The 18,069-nt window shown below is 46.1% G+C and overlaps 1 protein-coding gene across 3 annotated transcripts in view; it reads right to left on the bottom strand.

Moving 5' to 3' along the window:
- The window catches only part of fam184ab (family with sequence similarity 184 member Ab), a 74,028-nt gene extending 60,838 nt beyond the window's left edge, over positions 1–13,190 (bottom strand). For all 3 annotated transcript variants that reach the window (XM_077017883.1, XM_077017885.1, XM_077017884.1), the window contains exons 1-2: positions 13,050–13,190; positions 12,662–12,854 (exon numbers count right to left, since the gene is read on the bottom strand). In XM_077017883.1, the coding sequence (XP_076873998.1) occupies positions 12,662–12,829 (168 nt within the window). In that variant the 5' untranslated portion in view covers positions 12,830–12,854; positions 13,050–13,190. The remainder of the gene's footprint in view (positions 1–12,661; positions 12,855–13,049) is intronic.
- Between the last annotated feature and the right edge of the window lie 4,879 nt (positions 13,191–18,069).

Raw genomic sequence — 18,069 nt, 5'->3', positions numbered from 1 at the left:
TTTCCTTTCCACGGTCTTTATATAAAATGTCTCAAAGTCGTGGGTTAAGACAGCTTGACAGACAACACAGGGAAGCATTGCGCATATTTGCTCTGGTGCTTTTCAAGGGCCCAGAGCAATCTGCCATGCAGGAGGCATGAACACCAAGTCCCAGAGTAGAGCCACAGGTGAGACTCCGGACCTTTATGCCCGCCTGCCGCGTCTCCCAGGGAGATACCTCGGTCACGCAAGCGTCTAAGACGCTCATTAGTTAATCTCGGAGGGGACTGAGTGAGGATGTGCAATGCTGCGCAATAGAGAACGGTTCTGATCCGCAAAGAGAACAATGAGTGTATTCGATGGGTTGTTGCTGCAGTACTGAAAAGTCGGACACTTCACCCATTTGTCAAGTTCGTATATGTAAAAATAAAAGTACAAATATGTACGCGAGGCGATTGATTAGCCGAGGTTACGAATGTTTACTAATATCAGTAGTTAACTAAGGTGATAAAGCTACTCGACGTTCAATGCTTGCTTGTTTTCGTAAATAGTGAACATTTGTGAAACATGGACCAAAATGTCTGTGTGTGCCAACATGTCAGGGCACATATAAAGTTGCACCAGGTCCACATTTTCTAACCAGACCTAACAAGCCCAGACATGAGAGAGGCCCACAACAGAGGAGACGCGTCTGCTTTTTGATGTGGCACAAGCTTTGAACCCTCTCTGAAGTCACCGCAGGTCTCTGAAACAGCACAGAGAATCTCTCAGGACCCGCCCTGGGCCCACCTGCCACGGATCCTCCGGGCCGGCTCACACGACGGCAGCTTCTCCGCTGAGTCGACCCCAGCCGGTCCGCCCCGGTCAGGACCGGAGGCACCAGCACAACACACGGAGCACGTGACCGTGCTCCATCCCCATGGTAACTCCGCAATCATGCAGGTCAGGTATGTTTTGGGCCGTGTGCTGAGAGAGGGAGGGTTCGTTTCACCTCCAAGCAGAATAGTCTGGCGGAGATGTGAAGGCTGGCCACTCTGGTGGGGCTGCACTGACCGAGCTTGGTTCAGACGACCTCTCTCCCACCGGGCTGGCTTCACCAGCTGTTTAACCTCCAGCCAGTGATCTATCTGTACACCGACAGACGCCATGCACCCTCCTCTGGTGTTTGCACACCCAGAAGTACATGAATCAGAAACACTGCACAGAATGAAAATAACACATATCTACATATTATAAGCTACACAAACGCCATAGATCATAAGAGGTCACTGTTAGTGGTCTGCAAGAAGACGTTGCTAAAACCATACTATTAGAAAACCAGAGCTACTACTAAGTTCTTGGAAATGGCCCTGAGTATTACTGGTAATAAAAAACCCACACCATCCACATTACAACCAAAGGATGCACTGCTAAGTAATGATCATTCATCTTTGCTCTGACAACATGCGTCTGGTCCCTGACACGGGATGCATCTGGGATGTTTTCATTCACTCACACTCTCTTCACGGTACACTTAGAAAAGGTACCAGAGTTCAGTTCAGTTCTATATATTGAAATTGCTAATTGAAAAAAATGTGATGAAAATGGACATTAATTGCTCAGTGTTCCTTATTCATGTTTGGTGAACCACCTCCTCTTGCGGTATAATAAAGGCAGTAAGATGTGAACATTGCAGTGAAAATGTTCATGTGTTCAGTTACAACATTCTTCAACTTAATACGTTTCTTTTCAGATGTGGCGAATTTTCTCGTTGACTTTTCTTCTTCTTTTTTGTTCTTCTTCTTGTGCAAATAAATTACATTGTGAACGCACATTCACCATGATATCATTTGGTATCCTGGGAGATAAACTATTTCCGCAAAAAGCTTCTTGAAACTTTAACATTTTTCTAGACTTTAACATTTATGGTTATATTATATTATTTTCTGTGCAGTATCAAAATAGGTATTTTCAAACACCCAGTGCAGGTCAATGAGCTAATCCTCTTTGAGATTCCTGTCATGTGCTATAGTCTAATGTTATATTTAGACTCGTGTGGGTGGATTGTAATTGCACGCTGCTGCATTCATGGAATTTAAGCACATGGTGCTTTTCTGATCGGCAGCTCTGACCTCACAATAAAGAGAGGCAGGTTTCCATAGCAACTAGACACAGCTGCTTGCGTGAGAAAACTGGTGAGCTGTGAACAGTAAAGCCAGGTCTCTCTACACCCTCTACACCCCCTCCCACCCCCCAAGGCTCTGATTGAGTTAAAATGTTCAAGCAGCCCGTAATTAAACATTTTCTGAAATCAGTTGATTACACACATATTAGCCTTGACACAACTGTTCGCGAGATGATTAAGTAAGTTATCTCTCAAAACTTACAGCTGAAATTAAACTTGTTTGTTAAAAAATGTAAAAAAAAATCCACGATGCAGAAACACGCTGTATAACATAAACATGAAGCCTTAATTATGACAACGATGACTTGCATTAAGACGCATGTCAAAGTCTCCGACTGGCCGGCTGTTTGAACCAGCGCAGTGTGCATATGTTGCTAAGCGCTCACACAGTCCGAAGTGTGTATTTCTGAGATCTACACACACACTACGCACTTGCAGCATCTTGCAGCTCAGCGTACGCATGTGTCGGTGGGCTGGTGGTGGGCAGGGGGGCGACCACGTCAAAGATACGGCAAATCCGAAGCTCCTTTGAAGGGGTTTGGGGGGCTTGGCTGTAAACACTCATTCAACTCGCTCATGTACCACGACTGAAGCTTGAACCACTGCAGCCTAAAAGGCACCTGGAAGCAGCATGAATAATACAGGAGAATGATGCTCGACCTCTGAGCAGGTCTGCATGAACTTTCTTCTCTTTATAGCCTGGGCTGGCTCATTTGTGTCAGGGTGGATTTTAAGGTCTCTTTAGGGGCGTGGCTATAGATGACAAGAAAGGGCGTGTCTGCAAGGCAGAAAGAGACGTGTAGGCGTGTCCAAGTGAAACGGCAACAGGATGTGCACTGCGGTAGAGAGCCAGGACATGGGTGATCAGCCGTGACGCCCCAGTTACCCCACAGGTCTGTGGGTCTGTGGGTCTGTGGGCCCACCCTGAGTGTCTGTGGTCTCCGAGCCGAGGTCACCCCTGTCTGCTGGCTAGCTTATCCCTCCATCTCTCAATCTCTGTTTCCATCTGCCAGGGAGTGTGCGTCCAGGGATGAGCACACCTGCTGTTTACACCACAACTAGCTAGTGTTGTAATGATTAGGAAACGTCCCCTTTGCATACAATGTTCACGAGCATCGATATTCTATACTTTTGTAAGGGAAAGAGCTGATGCCTATAACATATTAAACAGCAACATCGAGAAGGAATGAAGGTGGGGCAGTCACTTGTCATGGAGAGCAAAGTGTGTGTGTGTGTGTGTGTGTGTGTGTGTGTGTGTGTGTGTGTGCGTGTGTGTGTGTGTGTGTGTGTGTGTGTGTGTGTGGTGGCCTATGTGAGTCAACTCGCTGTCAATTCAAAGAGCAAACAAAATACTGTATCTGGTATAAATAGAAAGGAGTATTGGTAAGGAACTTGCTGTGTGAGGCACAGTCAGAGCAGTGGTTAGATAAAAGGCAAGTCACACACACACACACACACACACACACAGCATGGGCAAGGAGCAAGCTTGAGTCTCCCATCCTCAGAGCTGCGACAGTGAACAAGGCCCTTCATCATCTGTCCCTGGCCATCCATCTGTGAGACGTGAGAGGTTGTCTGGGCCAGGCGCCGGGGTTTACATCTGGGTGGTGTGCACCACCCGCACCCACGCCAGGGACCCACAGGCACGCAGCATTGAATTATGCACACGGAGTAAATAAGATGCACACAGATGCCTCGCCGCACTGGATAATCACCATCCATTAAGCGCCTCTGACACACACTAACACATAAAGCACATATGCAGGTTCCCACTCCGGATCAAAACAATCACTGCACAAATGACAAGCACAGGACCATTTCTGACTGCATCATCTCATATCTCACAGAGCAGGTGCTGACTCTCTCTCTCTCTCTCTCTCTCTCTCTCTCTCTCTCTCTCCTGCTCTGTTCAGGTTTTCCCCAGCATTCTCCAGCACTCCTAACTCAAGCTAGCACGATTGCAAAAACATTTCTTTCTTTCTTTATCTTTACAGATCCTGTGGGCAACGTTGCCTCCACATGAAAGTGCACGGCAGCCCGTGAAGTGTACAGTTCTCCCTCAGAGCTCATGAGCTTCATCTCCCCTTCGCCACGCTCTCCTCCGTTTCTCTCTTCCACTCGCACGTTCCTCGCGCGTTCCTCGTGCTGCCGTGTGCGACGCCGCACATTTCATCACAGTCCTCCAAAATCTAAAACTGTTTGGGCAGAGCGAAGCTACTCCACTGGCTTTCCCTCCGAAACCCCACCGAGGCACGCGAGAGGCACTCTGCTAGGAGAACGACTCTGCCTCCAGATCTCCGTCGCAAGGAAGGCAGTCAGGAAGAAGCCAGCTCTCCCCGCCTCTCCTCCGTACCGTACCGGGGCCGTACCGGGGCCGTACCGGGGCCGTACCGGGGCCATACCGGGGCCGTACCGGGGCCGTACCGGGTCTCTGAACACAGGAACGTAAGGTACGGAGACCCGAATGGGCAAAGGAGAGAAGATAGGGGGTGATATCGAGCGCTTTTGGGCCGTCCTCGGCCCGAGTCGAGTCTGCAGGCAGCGCACGTAGAACCCGCGGGGCAGGGGTGACAGCAGGACACTCCCTCCGACCCTGACGGGCGGCCACCGGCCAATCAGGACCACGATTAAAAGCTATTAAAACTAGATCTAGAACCACACCTTTGGAATACAGTAATGAAGCATCTTCATTTATGGCTATTTTCTCTCACCTCGTGCCAATTCTTGCCAAATGAATTAACACAAATTTACTGCTTTATAAACACAGTGGTTACAGTGGGGTTTACTAATATTAGTAAAAATTATGTTTGCCTATTGGTTTGACATGTGCTTGGGTTATGTAGGATGACAGTTCAACAACAGATCACAATCCCATGCGTGTGGTCGCAGCAGAGAGAGGGAAGATAATCCACATGTGTTATTCTTTTCCCACATGCATTCAAAATAAGACGAATGCAAATCAGGACACCTCTGAGATTACACTGCTTATAATGGAGAGAGAGTGACTAAACCATTTCACACACCCCCACCCCCAAGGTACAGCAGTCTTGGCCTGAGGCTAGACTTATGCCCGTGATTTTTAAACACTTGTGGAGAAACAGACAAAGGAAAAGTCAAAGTCATGACCTTGGTTACTCTAGCAACAGCAGAGGACTCTCAGGTCAGGCCTTAGGCACCCGTTAGCTGCGAAAGAAAATGCAGTGAGAGCTGTTTGACAGCGGAACGCAAGATCGAACGCGCGACGTAAAGAACGAGCGTAAAAACCCACGTGTGCTTACGTCACACCCCCCAACATTTCCGCGACCGCAGCCTTGGATCAAAGCCGTCTGCGAGACCCAGATCGGAGCAAAAAAAGTCCATGGTAGCGCACTCATTCTCGGTTGCGGGAACATCACACCGCGTGAAAGGAGAGAGCAGCGTGGACGTTGGTCTGCCACGCCGCCCCGTCCCCCTCTGAGGACACAGTGGGACAAACAACCTAGAAAAGACAAAGAGTCCAAAAAGCAGGGAGACCAGCTCCAGAGACACTGGGTATCAGACAGCAAGGACGTGATACTCCGACAGCACAAATAAACATCACCTCCGGCATTGTGTTTAGTGCCGTTTCCCAGGTTTTATGATCAGGTTTTATGATCAGGTTTTATGATCACAAGTAATAATTTGTTAATAAGACAATAATAAGATATGCTATACATACAAATGAAAGACAGTGATTTACATGCATGGGGGAAAAAGATCACTGTGCAGTGCACAAGGTGACAAACCAATTCTTGCAATATTCTCTCAAATTTTCTATGAAATTATATGAAATAAGATGATAGGAATACGCACTGATTCAAAGGTCCTGTCTACACCAGTCCTGGCAGATCGGAACACATGTGGCCAGCTCTAAGAACAAGTGTGAACAGTAATCCAATCACTCAAACCACTTTCAGAGACGGTCTGGGATGCATCAGGCAGTATTACTACTGTAGTGTGAACAGTACATGCTCAATACCAATCGATGTACCGCCCATATCAACCGCATCATTGAGCTAGCCGGACAATATGCGGTAATTACGAAGCTTTTTGGAAATGGGCTGTAAGACCACAGATGAACGCCGCTGCTTTTTTAAGCTTCTTGTGGCATCTCCTCTTGGCCTTGAAGACAACAGAAAATATGTAACAGCCTGTACTGGAACTTGAGCCAGGATTCAGGGGACACTCCTGTCTGCAAACAAACGGAGCAGAAGATTGATGCAGTGAATTGTCCTTCAGCAGAAATTATGTAAGAAATCCATTCGCAAGTGGTCACTCGAGATGCATTTGAAATGCCAGGTGTAAAGCGCTATGGCGGTCCCTTATGATCAGATCACACAAGGTGCATTAATTCCAAGTGTGAACAGGGTCTAAGAGGTCAGACATCAACAAGGGACTTTTGGTATATTGGTAGATATATTGAACTGTAAAATGTTTTACCTCCCCTTTCTAAAGCCCATCTATCAAGCACATAAAACACCCATTACCTAAAGAGCCAATGTAATTCTGACTTAAAAGCATCATGGACTTAATGACATGAGGATTAAAGGACCGGCTTCTTCTCTGAATTACAAAGCAGGCATGAGCACAACCTCAATCCCTTTCGCTGACCCGTTCGAATCTCGCCTGGACTCGGCCCCGTCCTGTCTGGAGAACCTTCTGCCTGGAATGTTTGCAGCTGGAGAGAACGATGAACGAATCCCGAAAACGTAACGGCTGAAACGAAGCGATCTCTACCCAAACTGTGACAGTGGTAGGTGAAAGTGTTCAAACCCTTCTGCCCGGCGTGATTTAGCAATGACAAGTCAGACCATCCGCTTCACGTCAATCTAGCGCCCGCCCCGAGTGGCGGGACACCCTGACCTTCAGCGGGAGCGGCAGCTCCTACGAGTCGCGTACTGAGAGCGGCCTGCGCTGCTCTAAGCAAGTGTGATCTCCATCGGAGCCTGAGCTGACCTTCCAGCTGGACGGTGGCGGGGACCTCCAAACCACACCGCCCCCACAGTGGACGGTGACCCGGCCAGGCGAAGCCTGCCGTTTCTCCTGGTGCCGGAGGAAGAGAGCACATCGGCGATGATGACAGGGCATGACCTCCTCGTAAATAAAAACGGGTGTTTCTTACGATGCACCGGGGGGCCATTCCTTGGAGCGTTTGTGCAGAAGGCAGGCCAGAGGCCCACGTTTACTAGAGTGCAACGTAAAAACCGAAGGAGGACAGAGAGAGAGAGAGAGAGAGAGAGAGAGAGAGAGAGAGAGAGAGAGAGAGAGAGAGAGAGGGAGAGAGAGAGAGACAGATTAAGAGGTGGAGAGGAGAACACAAGAGAGATTCGCTAGCCCTCTATCAGAGCCTTAGCGTGGAAGCCTGTGTGAGTCTTCAGCTATTAACGCTGAACCTTCAGATAGGAGAGGTAAAGGCGGAACATCTCCCTCTCATCATAATTGGGTCGGTTCTACCTCCACCTACCTGGCACCCGGAGGGAGGGAGGAGAGGAGAGGGGAGGCGTCGGCACTGTCAACACATGAGCGGCTCAGAAGAAAGAGATGGGGGGGGGGGGGGGTGTGCTGATGACTCTGCAGAAAGAAGCACTATACTCCACAGCACTATACTCCACAGCACTCTCCTCTCCTTCATACCATAAGCTGCAGGAGCCCAAAGAGGAGAACAGGAGGTCAGACAAGATGAGCCCGTCCCTCGCTGCTTTCCCAACACAAGATCACAGAGGGGCGGTACCTGCCGGGCCCCCCCTGGGGGTCTGGCCCTACATCTCCTGGCTCAATAATGCATGTAGGCCCTTCTTCCTACAGGACGGTTCCAGCAAGAGGACAATCCCAAGTGAGGTCAACAAGGAGCAGCCGCCATATTGATTTATTTATGTTATCTGGCTTCATGTGGTAATGCTGTTTTGATTTGGTAAGGAATTTTCTGTGTGTGTGTGTGTGTGTGTGTGTGTGTGTGTGTGTGTGTGTGTGTGTGTGTGTGTGTATGTAAGGGATGAAAAAATAATTGTATTTTAATTGTAATCCACATTTTGCACTCGTCTAGTAGTTTATCTCAGAATGCAGCAATTCTTGCATTCGATTAAGTGGTGTGTCTGCCTCGTGACGATCGCTGCTGGAAGCTGAAATACCTCTTCAATAAGCAGCTTAATGAATCATAGGACTTGTCATAATATGTGCAGTGGCTGCACTGATAAATCACACGTGTGCTCGTAACCTAACAAATCACGCGAGTGAACCGCGAGACGGCGCGTGCTGCGCGCACACCGATACGGCCGAATCCCCGTTAGTCACGGTTAAAAAGCACCGGTACATCGTTAAATGAGCAATTTTGTCAAAGTTACACAGCTCAAATATGATCTCCTGTGTGTGTGCGCAAGGGTCTGTGGGAGTTTATGTGTTTGTGTGTGTGTGTGTTGGGGTGGGGAACACTACATCAGGTATCACCAAATGGCGGACCGCGGTCCGGATCCGGACCCGAACGCCGTCCTGTCCGGACCCAATCACATTCCTGATTAGCTGGATACGGACCCAAATGCCAAAAAAATTTTAACGGGAGACTATATTTTAAAACGGAGAATTTATTTTCAGACGAGTGTTACGTTCACCACCCATTTGAGTGTTACGTTCAACCCCCCCCGCTCAACAACTTTCGTTCGCCACCCCCCCCCCCCCCCCCGCTCAACAACTTTCGTTCGCCACCGCGAACCCGGACCTAAGGTCTGAGCTATCTGCCAAAAATGGACCGCGGAAAGATTTAATTGATTACCCCTGCACTACATCATGTCAGATATAACAGATATAATTTTAAATTCATATATACACTTATGGATGATCAAACAAAGGAAACACTATGACACCCAAACAAAACTGCATGACAGTAAGAGCCTGCCTTCCTATTCCTTTGATTCTCCCTGGCAGTGAAGTTAAAGATGCACAGAGTGTAACGCGGGGCCTTCTAAATTAGAAGACTGCCGATGACCGCGGCACTGGGCTGCCTACAGTAGATTAGTGGACACCGATTAGCCATAGATTAGTGGCCACCGCCGTACAGGAAGAGCGACCAAGGGGAGAGAGATAGGTGCGGGATCACGCACGAGCGAGTGCGCGCGAGCTTTCATGTTCGCCGCGGCCAAAATCCCTCGTCTCGCGCTGTCATCTCGCGCGTACGCTCAAACACCTCCAACAAAGGTGCGGAGAGGTTTTACAGTGAAGAGCTAAACGCCATAAAGAGTTTCCTGCCATATATGGTAGGAAAAACAAGGAGAGGTGCAAACCATTCTTAGGAAAAGACGCTCCGGATAAGTTAAATCCTCATTGAAACTCAAAGGAAGTGGAATGGTTATGGGGATGTAAGGGCAGCCATGAAGGGCCACATCCCCCCGGCCTGTATCAGTCCGCCGGTTTACACCTGATTACACCACACCGCCGTCTCGCACATCCCCACTAATAAGGTGACGGCACGAGCCGTTAGTTGATCTAAATGAGATGTGACAAGGCATTGTGAAAAGTGAAACCAACTCTCTGTCAGGGTTAATGCAACTTGCAGCACCCTTGACTGCCAAGTCCCCTTCTGACAGCTTGGTCATTCTCATTTGAGCTTTGGAATTAAAAAGTTTTGCTGGAATAATAAAAAAAATTTGTATGCAATTCCATGTGTAAAACGTGGTTTTGAGTGAGAAAATGACTTTTAATACTACCATACCATGGGCAAGAGAAATAGCAAAATAGTTCTAAAATATTTCTTATCTCATGCTTTGATTTATTCACTATCAGTCGCATAATGTCTGAAATCATAAATAAATGCACTACTTATAAGCAAACAGCATGAATAATTACAAACTGATCTATTTGGTATATGGGGCTATTTCCCCCAGATGTCTGGATGTGGACGCACCAGTGAGGTAATAACTCTCACAAGTTGTCTTACAAAAAGCTTAAAAAAGGAACGCCTTAATCCTGTCAGCCCACACTGACTGCACTGACTTGCTTTCTGAACATACCAGCTTAAAGAGCGCATACAGCGGAGCATGAAGTTCACAAACGTTCTCCCGCTTAAATGTGTCACCAGCGAGGATTACTTCAAATGCAGTTATTTTCCAGCTGCGTCTGGGGAGGAACGTGTGAGGTGGGTGCAAACAATTTCATCTGGGCTCGGCAGATAACATAAAAAAACAAATTTTCTGTTATTTTATTTTAATTTTTTTGTTACATTTATCTATTTATGTATTCTGCTTTGTCGGTCTCTGTCTACACCTAAGTAGCATAAGGAATGAACTGTAAAAGCAAGTTAGAATTGAGTTGCAAGGCATGCCTGCACTAACGTTAATGCGAGTGAAGGAAACCGGGCTACAGCCGGGTGTGATCTGAGTGAGTGGGAGGTGTTTAATAACGGGCCGCAGGTTGGGTGGGTGTGTGGGGTTAAATATGCACACACATATAGGCCATATTCTGGACTTCACGTGGAGAGCCCACCTGGCACCGCGGAGGTGAGAAGACAAAACGCCACAATGATTAAATTGTGTGGCTTTTATCACATATCGTCACATGGAGCGTCGTAAGTAAGTAAGTCGATGAGTAAGACAAATACGAAGCAGAAGGGTGAAGAATCGTAACCGTAAGATACAAGAACATGGACACGGAAAAAACACTAACTACCCATGGTAAGCCAGTCAGGCTTTATAATGGAGCCATTATTCTTCCATAATCAACAGTGAAGATATAATGGGCTTAGGTTACATAACACAGAATGACGCTCCTTGTTGTCTCAGGGTGGTATTGTAGAGGCAGTGATCTGGGATGGACATACGCCATTAGCAGACATGGTTTAAGCAGTTACAAGGAGCTCTCCATCCTATTGTTGCCTGTGCATCACTAGGACTCTCCTGGTATGTATTATGTTTTTACAAAGCAGGTGGCTGTTATCAATTTTTGCGCAATATATTGCTGAAGACACACTAGATTCAATTCTGAAGCACCGACACATGAATACTATATTCACAGCTACAGAATATTGGTGATGCTAATATAGATTTCCCTAAGCTCCTCAACTCTGGAGTACCTACTCTGTTGTTACTGTAAATCCAGATTAAAAATTACTTTCAGTTTGCTGAGTCTTTTATATAACTATACTGTTTATAATCTGGAATAATGTCTTGTTTTACAATTTCATTAATTTACCCACATGTAAACTAAAATGTAAGTATGTATGTGGGTAAACCGTGCCTGTGCAAGTGTCCAAAGGAATAACCTTGACTGCGCTTGGCAAGTGCAGCTGCCCGAGGGGTTGTCGAGTCATACAAAGCTTCGAAACAAGAAACACTTCTGTCATATACGCAGACACAGGCGAAGAGCGGGCCCTGAAAGAGAAGCCCCTTAAAGCAGCCCAGATCCTGAGTAATGCTTTGAATAAAACAGCGCAGAAGACAAAACTGCTCTCCCGTCTATTTTAAGAAGCAACACGTCAGGTTGTGTGTTTGATTGGTCTCTGGGTGAATTCCTGCTTCAGTACCCATGCACAACCCTGCAGATTTACGGGATCATAGTCAGCTGACCCACGGCATTGGAACAAAATCACAACATATGGCTATATTACCAGCAGACAGTGTGAGAAAAGCCAGCAGCCTTAACAGACATGCTGAATGGCACTGTAGGAAAACAACAGTGTAAACTAACATGTTCTTTGGCTGGTTCCATTGAACAGGTCCTCATATAGGTGCACCAAAAAACCCCAAAACAAACAAACACCAAAGATATCGGTTCTAAGATATTCACATTCTTGTAAATATATTCCTGCTTAGATTGTAGATGTCTTGTACATGCATCACAGTGGCATGAATGAATAATATCAACAATGGGTTGTCAAATTATGCAGAATTTGGCACTGCTAAAATTAAAATTCACAGCAAAAGAGAAATGCTACAAACAGGAGCAGAGATATACTTTAAAGTTGTTTTAAAGTTTTTTTTTTATTAGGCCACACTTTAAATGTCTACTGGTCTAGCAATTGCTTACACTAAGCAAAGATGAATTTGCATTAATTTAGCCATAAATGTTTAATAATAATGGATGGGTTTTTTTTTTTTCAAAATGGGTGTGGGTGTATAATAACTAAGTAAGGTTTACAGATTACTAGTTCCACGAACGTTCAAATAAACAATTTTTAAAAATCTGCATGTCATATCCAGATCAATACAGTTATTTTGTCAACATATTTGTTTTCTCCCAACACCTGTCCTCCCCCAACTGGACAGCCCAGATGATTGCTTATAAGACCCATCAGTACTAATGAGAGGAACATGCTATCTAGAACACACTGATGTGAAGTTCAAAGATTCTGCAGAAGCACAATACAGTTATTTCAGTATTTCAGGCTATCATTTAGAGAGGGACCTGAGCTTAGCCACTCGGCTCGCCTTAAAGACCCATCACATCCCAGATGGACACTTCACAAGTGTGCACCAGAACCAGCCTCTCACCTGTGGAGGACACAGACCACCTTACCTTGGTGAGCTGGGCGATCTTCTTGCTCATCTTCAGATGAAGGTCCTGGGTGTATTCCAGGGTTACTCCGGACTGGAAGGACATCGTGGACGGTGCCGTGCTGTATTTCCCCGCTCCTGGATTTCCAGCAGGGCTGTAGTACTGCTGCCAACCCGCTCCAGTCGCCATCTTCACGATCCCTCAGTCGCTCTCACTATGAACGTGTTCAATCAAATGGCAAAAAAAACGGAGAACTGAATTGATATTTTCCCCTTTTAAACCCGACAACTGAAACCGAAAAAAACATAAACACACAAAAAAAGACGCTTTGTTATTGCGGAGTCATATGTGTGTGTTTATAAATATACACACAGCGTCCAGCATCAGTGCGGCGCGCGTTAGTTCTCACCTCCGGACCGGGAGCATCCGAACCCTCCGGTGTTGGGAGGCGTTCAGGGTCCAGACAAGCCCCGCTGCGCTCGGCGAGGCGGACACATTCGGCGCGGACGGGGCTCGGTGTGACAAACACTGGATGATGATGACGATCGGAGCCGCGCTTTACATCTCAGTCTCGACGCCCCTGCTGCTGGAGGAAGCCGGACCGGGGCCGAGCGAGTTTCGGACCGGGCCGTACGTGTTCGGTCCGACGGGGCTGAGCGGTTGCTGCACTGCTCAAGAGTCTCTGTTGCCATGGATCGCTTCAACAGTTTACGTTGCTGTCGGTGACGTCGCTTCCGCCGGCCCCTCCTCCTCCTCCTCTTCCTCCTCCTCCTCCTCCTCCTCCTCCTCCTCCTCCATTGATGCGATGCAATTTTAGAATGCGATGCGACACAGCGCCTACAGCAGGTTTGATTCTTGCTTATAATCCTTGCCTTTATTATACTGCTCTTTAGAAACGTCAAGAAGAGTCGTTCCTTAATCATACATTTGAAAAAGTATCATTATCGTTATTTTTTGTTGTTGTTTGTTGTTTTTTTTTTTACATAAATTTAATCTAGGGTTAGCAGCACATGCATACATTTTTACCAATGTACATACTCTGAAATAGTGCGTGCAATACGTTCATTGATAGTTCTAGTGCCACTGAACACAAAGCTCCCAAGAACACAGGCACCACCTAGCAGGAGAATGAACTGTGCTTTTTTTCTTGTCTGTAAATGGCTGCAGACCTCAGACTCAGCAGGCAACACTGGCACTGAATATATAATCATTCTCAAATAGACATTTAATGTCCTGGTGAAAGCATGGAAAACACAAGAAATCGATACTGGCAATGAATTAGGAGTGAATGTGTATTTTCGCCCTGGCCTACTCCTCTATGTGAGTCACGCGTGTTGTCCTCGGGTGCATTAACATCTTCACAACCAGTAGTGCAACTTATAAAGACTTTAAAACAAGCAGCTCTGGGACCTTCTGCTCTTTTGCAGAGTGCAAGTAATTCGTTATGCTGCTCAGGCTGTGAATGCTAACGGCTTTGGTCATGGGAAATTAATGTGTACATAGATAATATGTACAAAATGACAATTGCATTGCTGTGCATGTTCTGTGCAGGCTTACTGCAGCTTTAAGCGATCTAGGTCTTGTCATTGCGGTGCACTTCTGTCATGAGACCGGCATAACGGTGCTGACGTAGCTTAATAACTAAATAACACTGATGATTCTGTCAGACTCGTTTTGGGAGGTCACACCTCATGCATGCGGTGGGAACCGGACTGTAAACATTTGCATTGTGCTCCTGTCTGCAGCACAAGCCGACCGATGCATTAAGTAGCCTGATGTGTGGCTGATTACTAATTTCTTGGATGTTGTTGCTGTTGTTTTTTTTTGGTGGGAGGGGAGAAGGAGGAATAGGTCACATGTACTTTTATCTACGTGCTGGTAAATAATGCATAAGCCCCGCTCTGACTGAGGTTTCTCCACTGGAACGTTACAGAATTGTGCCTTTTTAACTGTTACATTCAGAGCCCCCCCCTACATCACGCAGATGCTATATGTAGGCCAACTGAATCAGCCCGCCACTCCGGCTCACCACAGGCTGAAAGGGAGATGGAGGAGCGATGCGGGGCTGGAGATGCACTCCGGAGTGTGGGCATTGTTGGGGAGGCATGATGAACTCCGTTCTGCCGCTAAACCCCCCCACACAGCGATGACTCTACAAAGGCAGAGGGTTTCACACCGTAACTGGTGCACACTGACTCACCGGCAGCAGTGCACCGGCTGAGGTTTGGACCTCACGTTTTCACCGGCTTGGTTCTCTTCTCCGTCTCCGCTTACTGAAATGCACCTGGATCCACACTTATTTATTCAGTGATTTTTTCATTTATTGTTTTGTGACACTACTCAGAGAAGTGATAAGGAGTGCACACTAGTTAGTGAGGAGGAGTGCACACTAGCTAGTGAGGAGGAGTGCACTTGGGGAGGAGATGTGCACACTAGTTATTGAAGTGCACACTTTAGTTAGGGAGAAGCACACACAAGGTTAGTGAGTAGGAGTGCACTCTAGTTAGGGAGGAGGATTGCACACTTTTTATTGAGGAGTACACACTTGTTAGTGCTCTCTAGTTAGTGAATATGAGTGCACACTAGTTAGGGAGGAGGAAGGTACTCAATTAAATGCCTGTGTACAAACTAAAGCATATCAAAGCTTATGCTCACAAGCAAACCTTTATTTTGACTATAACTAATGAAGAAATGTGGTGCTGGCATTTGGGTCAGTCAACAAAAACAAAGAAGCTCCAATTAGATGTAAAATAGCATATGTGAAGATATAAATGTGTCTTCTCAAATAGTACGCTCCTCAGGCATATTAATGACTGCATTTAGCACATTGCTAGGAACCCAGAGCTGCAGACACCGCGGCATTTCAACATTTGCTCTTAAGAGCTTTATAAAAATGATATGAAAAGTAGAAAACTTGTAAATATCTGGCAAATATCTCCTGTACTACATGACATGGAACTACTCTAACAGTGAGATGGTGGAGCATAATCTTGTGGTTTAGAAGGATCGGGAGGTGTAACCCAATAGCTTTGTCAACCGGATAAATATGATAACCTGGTCATCTAAGGTCATCATTAGCTACCATGTCTAGACAACGAATTCTAGACAATGGATTCCAGACAATAGATTCTAGAGAATGGATTCTAGACAATGGATTTTCTAATTTCACTCAGTAGTTTCTAACATGAAAATAACTGACTGCAGCTCCAATTGTGAGTATTGTGGTGAGTCTTCTTCTGTTGGAAAGTAAATTAGTCTTTTAAAGGGCACAGGGAGACAAAAATGTCCTGTCTTCAGAGAATAGGACACTGGTGGATGGCTTATAAGAGCACGGAGGCCCTCGGAGGTTAAAATGTAAACAGAAGGAGGAGAGAGGACATCTCTGCTGGTCTTCACTTCAGAGAATGTGTCTATGTTGAAGATTTCAGGAAAAGAGACTGTATCATGGTGCTGATCATGTGAAGCACAGCGTGGTCCTCACATCCTGGGGAAAAGCTGGACTACATTTGTCTTCTGGACAGGTGAGAACACTGTTGGTGCCATGGCAAGAATTCAGACGTCCATGAAAGGTCTCTGACCCAAGTGGCATCCCTGGATGTCTTGCAGTCTGTATTTGTGATAGAAGATCCCCACATTCATTAATCAATTTGCTTCGTCATGTAGCTGTGTGGTGAGAAAGCCCATCGTAAGAGCAGATGGCATTTTCTTGGCCAAATCGTACAGGTTTCTCTGCCAAATCTTACAGCTTTACTTTTATCGTGTAGAAACACCAGGTTTGGGTTCAGCTCAGCACATTGTGCTGTATGCCCACTCTCGTCACCGGTACCACAATACAGCTGGTGTCAGTGCCTCCGCTGGGCAGGTCCGGACTTCGTTAAAAGGGGGGCTGCTCTCCTTCGTCTCATCATGCGGCTCCTTCCCTGTCTCCAGCGTGGGCGGGGCGAGAGACCGGATCAGCACTTTCACCTGTCAGCGTTCCAGCATCCTGCAATTCCTGCGACCTTGAGTTGACACGTAGCTCCTGATCTCCCGGGCCGGTACCGGGGTACCGAGGAGTTGCCAGGCAGAGGAGACACGGGCAAGAGAGAAACCGGGCTGGTGTCAGAGATCTTGTAGCAGCATCTCTGAGTTTTAATGAATGATTTATCAGGAATCAAGGTCCAGACACATCAAACTCAGTCCTGGCGACTATTAAACTGACTTTTATGTCATCCAAACTATGAAATAACGATTTTGATGGCTGTGTTATACTGGACAAACACAACTCCAAAAATGAGAAATAACGCATGTCTGTTCTATGGTGGAAGATTGTTTGATAACATGCAATATTTCATTTCATTTTGGTTCACCCAGGGAAATAACTGAACTGAAAGCATAGGCTCATATTCTTGATCGACATTGTGTCATGGGATTTTCAGAACCATTTTAACCTTACTCATGATCTAATATGGATTATGGAAACGTTTGAATTTGTCTAGGAAGTAATAAACATTTTGCGTGTTATTTTAAAGGGCTCTTTATTTTTAAAAGATTTCTGTTTCCCAATAATAGCCATCTTATTTTACTACTATTAAGACTTTCGGCAGGAATGTCAATACATGTTTAAAATTAGTATACTAATACTCAAGCTCTGATTGTTCCTGATCTGATTGTTGATAAACGACAAAGTACACAAACATACACACACAAATTCACCTATGACTGTCTGTTGGATCTGCTGATGGGGATGACATCAAACAGGCCAAGCAGAGGCTGACAGTAAAATAGAGCAGACCATCAGATCCCCAGTTTTGATGAGTGAGATATGTGCTTGCCATGGAAACTGAATTGTGGGGCTTGGAGATCTCTCTGCATGGAGAACTTCATGGACTCAGGGCCTTCAAACAATGGAATCACTGGTTTCACATGTTTCTCATTGTACTTATACTGTTGAAAGTACTGATACTATTGGCCAGCTTGTCCTAAATGGTCCTCTTATTTTAGTAACATTCTGTGGGAGTAAAGGCTCAGATGAAATTTATTCATGGAGCTAATCCAGGATGAGGGTACCAAACACATACATAATGATCTTGACCTTCATCCACAGAGGTGTTATGATGGATTTTCACACGTTGCTCTCTTTGGGGGAAAATTAGAAACTGTACAATTTATTTCCAGTCTGTGTAAAGATGATCTTTGGAGGCCTCTTTTATTACTCACACCCCCTGGGAAATAACACTGTCCTCTCACACAGTTCCCAGCATACATTGTAAATGGTGTACCTATTAATTGAGATAATTACCAGTGATATCTCCCCAGCATATTAGTGTGTGAGTGGTATGGCTTAACGGTTGTATCAGCATGACAGAGGACCAGGTTGCATGTGTGTCTTTTGCACAGGCTCATCATCCTATCAGATTGTAGGGGGTGTGGCCTAAGGGGGCATGGTT

Source organism: Brachyhypopomus gauderio, chromosome 9, assembly GCF_052324685.1.
Source record: "Brachyhypopomus gauderio isolate BG-103 chromosome 9, BGAUD_0.2, whole genome shotgun sequence".
NCBI lineage: Eukaryota > Metazoa > Chordata > Actinopteri > Gymnotiformes > Hypopomidae > Brachyhypopomus > Brachyhypopomus gauderio.
The sequence above is the reverse complement of the archived record's forward strand: the minus strand, read 5'-3'. Positions and strand labels throughout refer to the sequence as shown.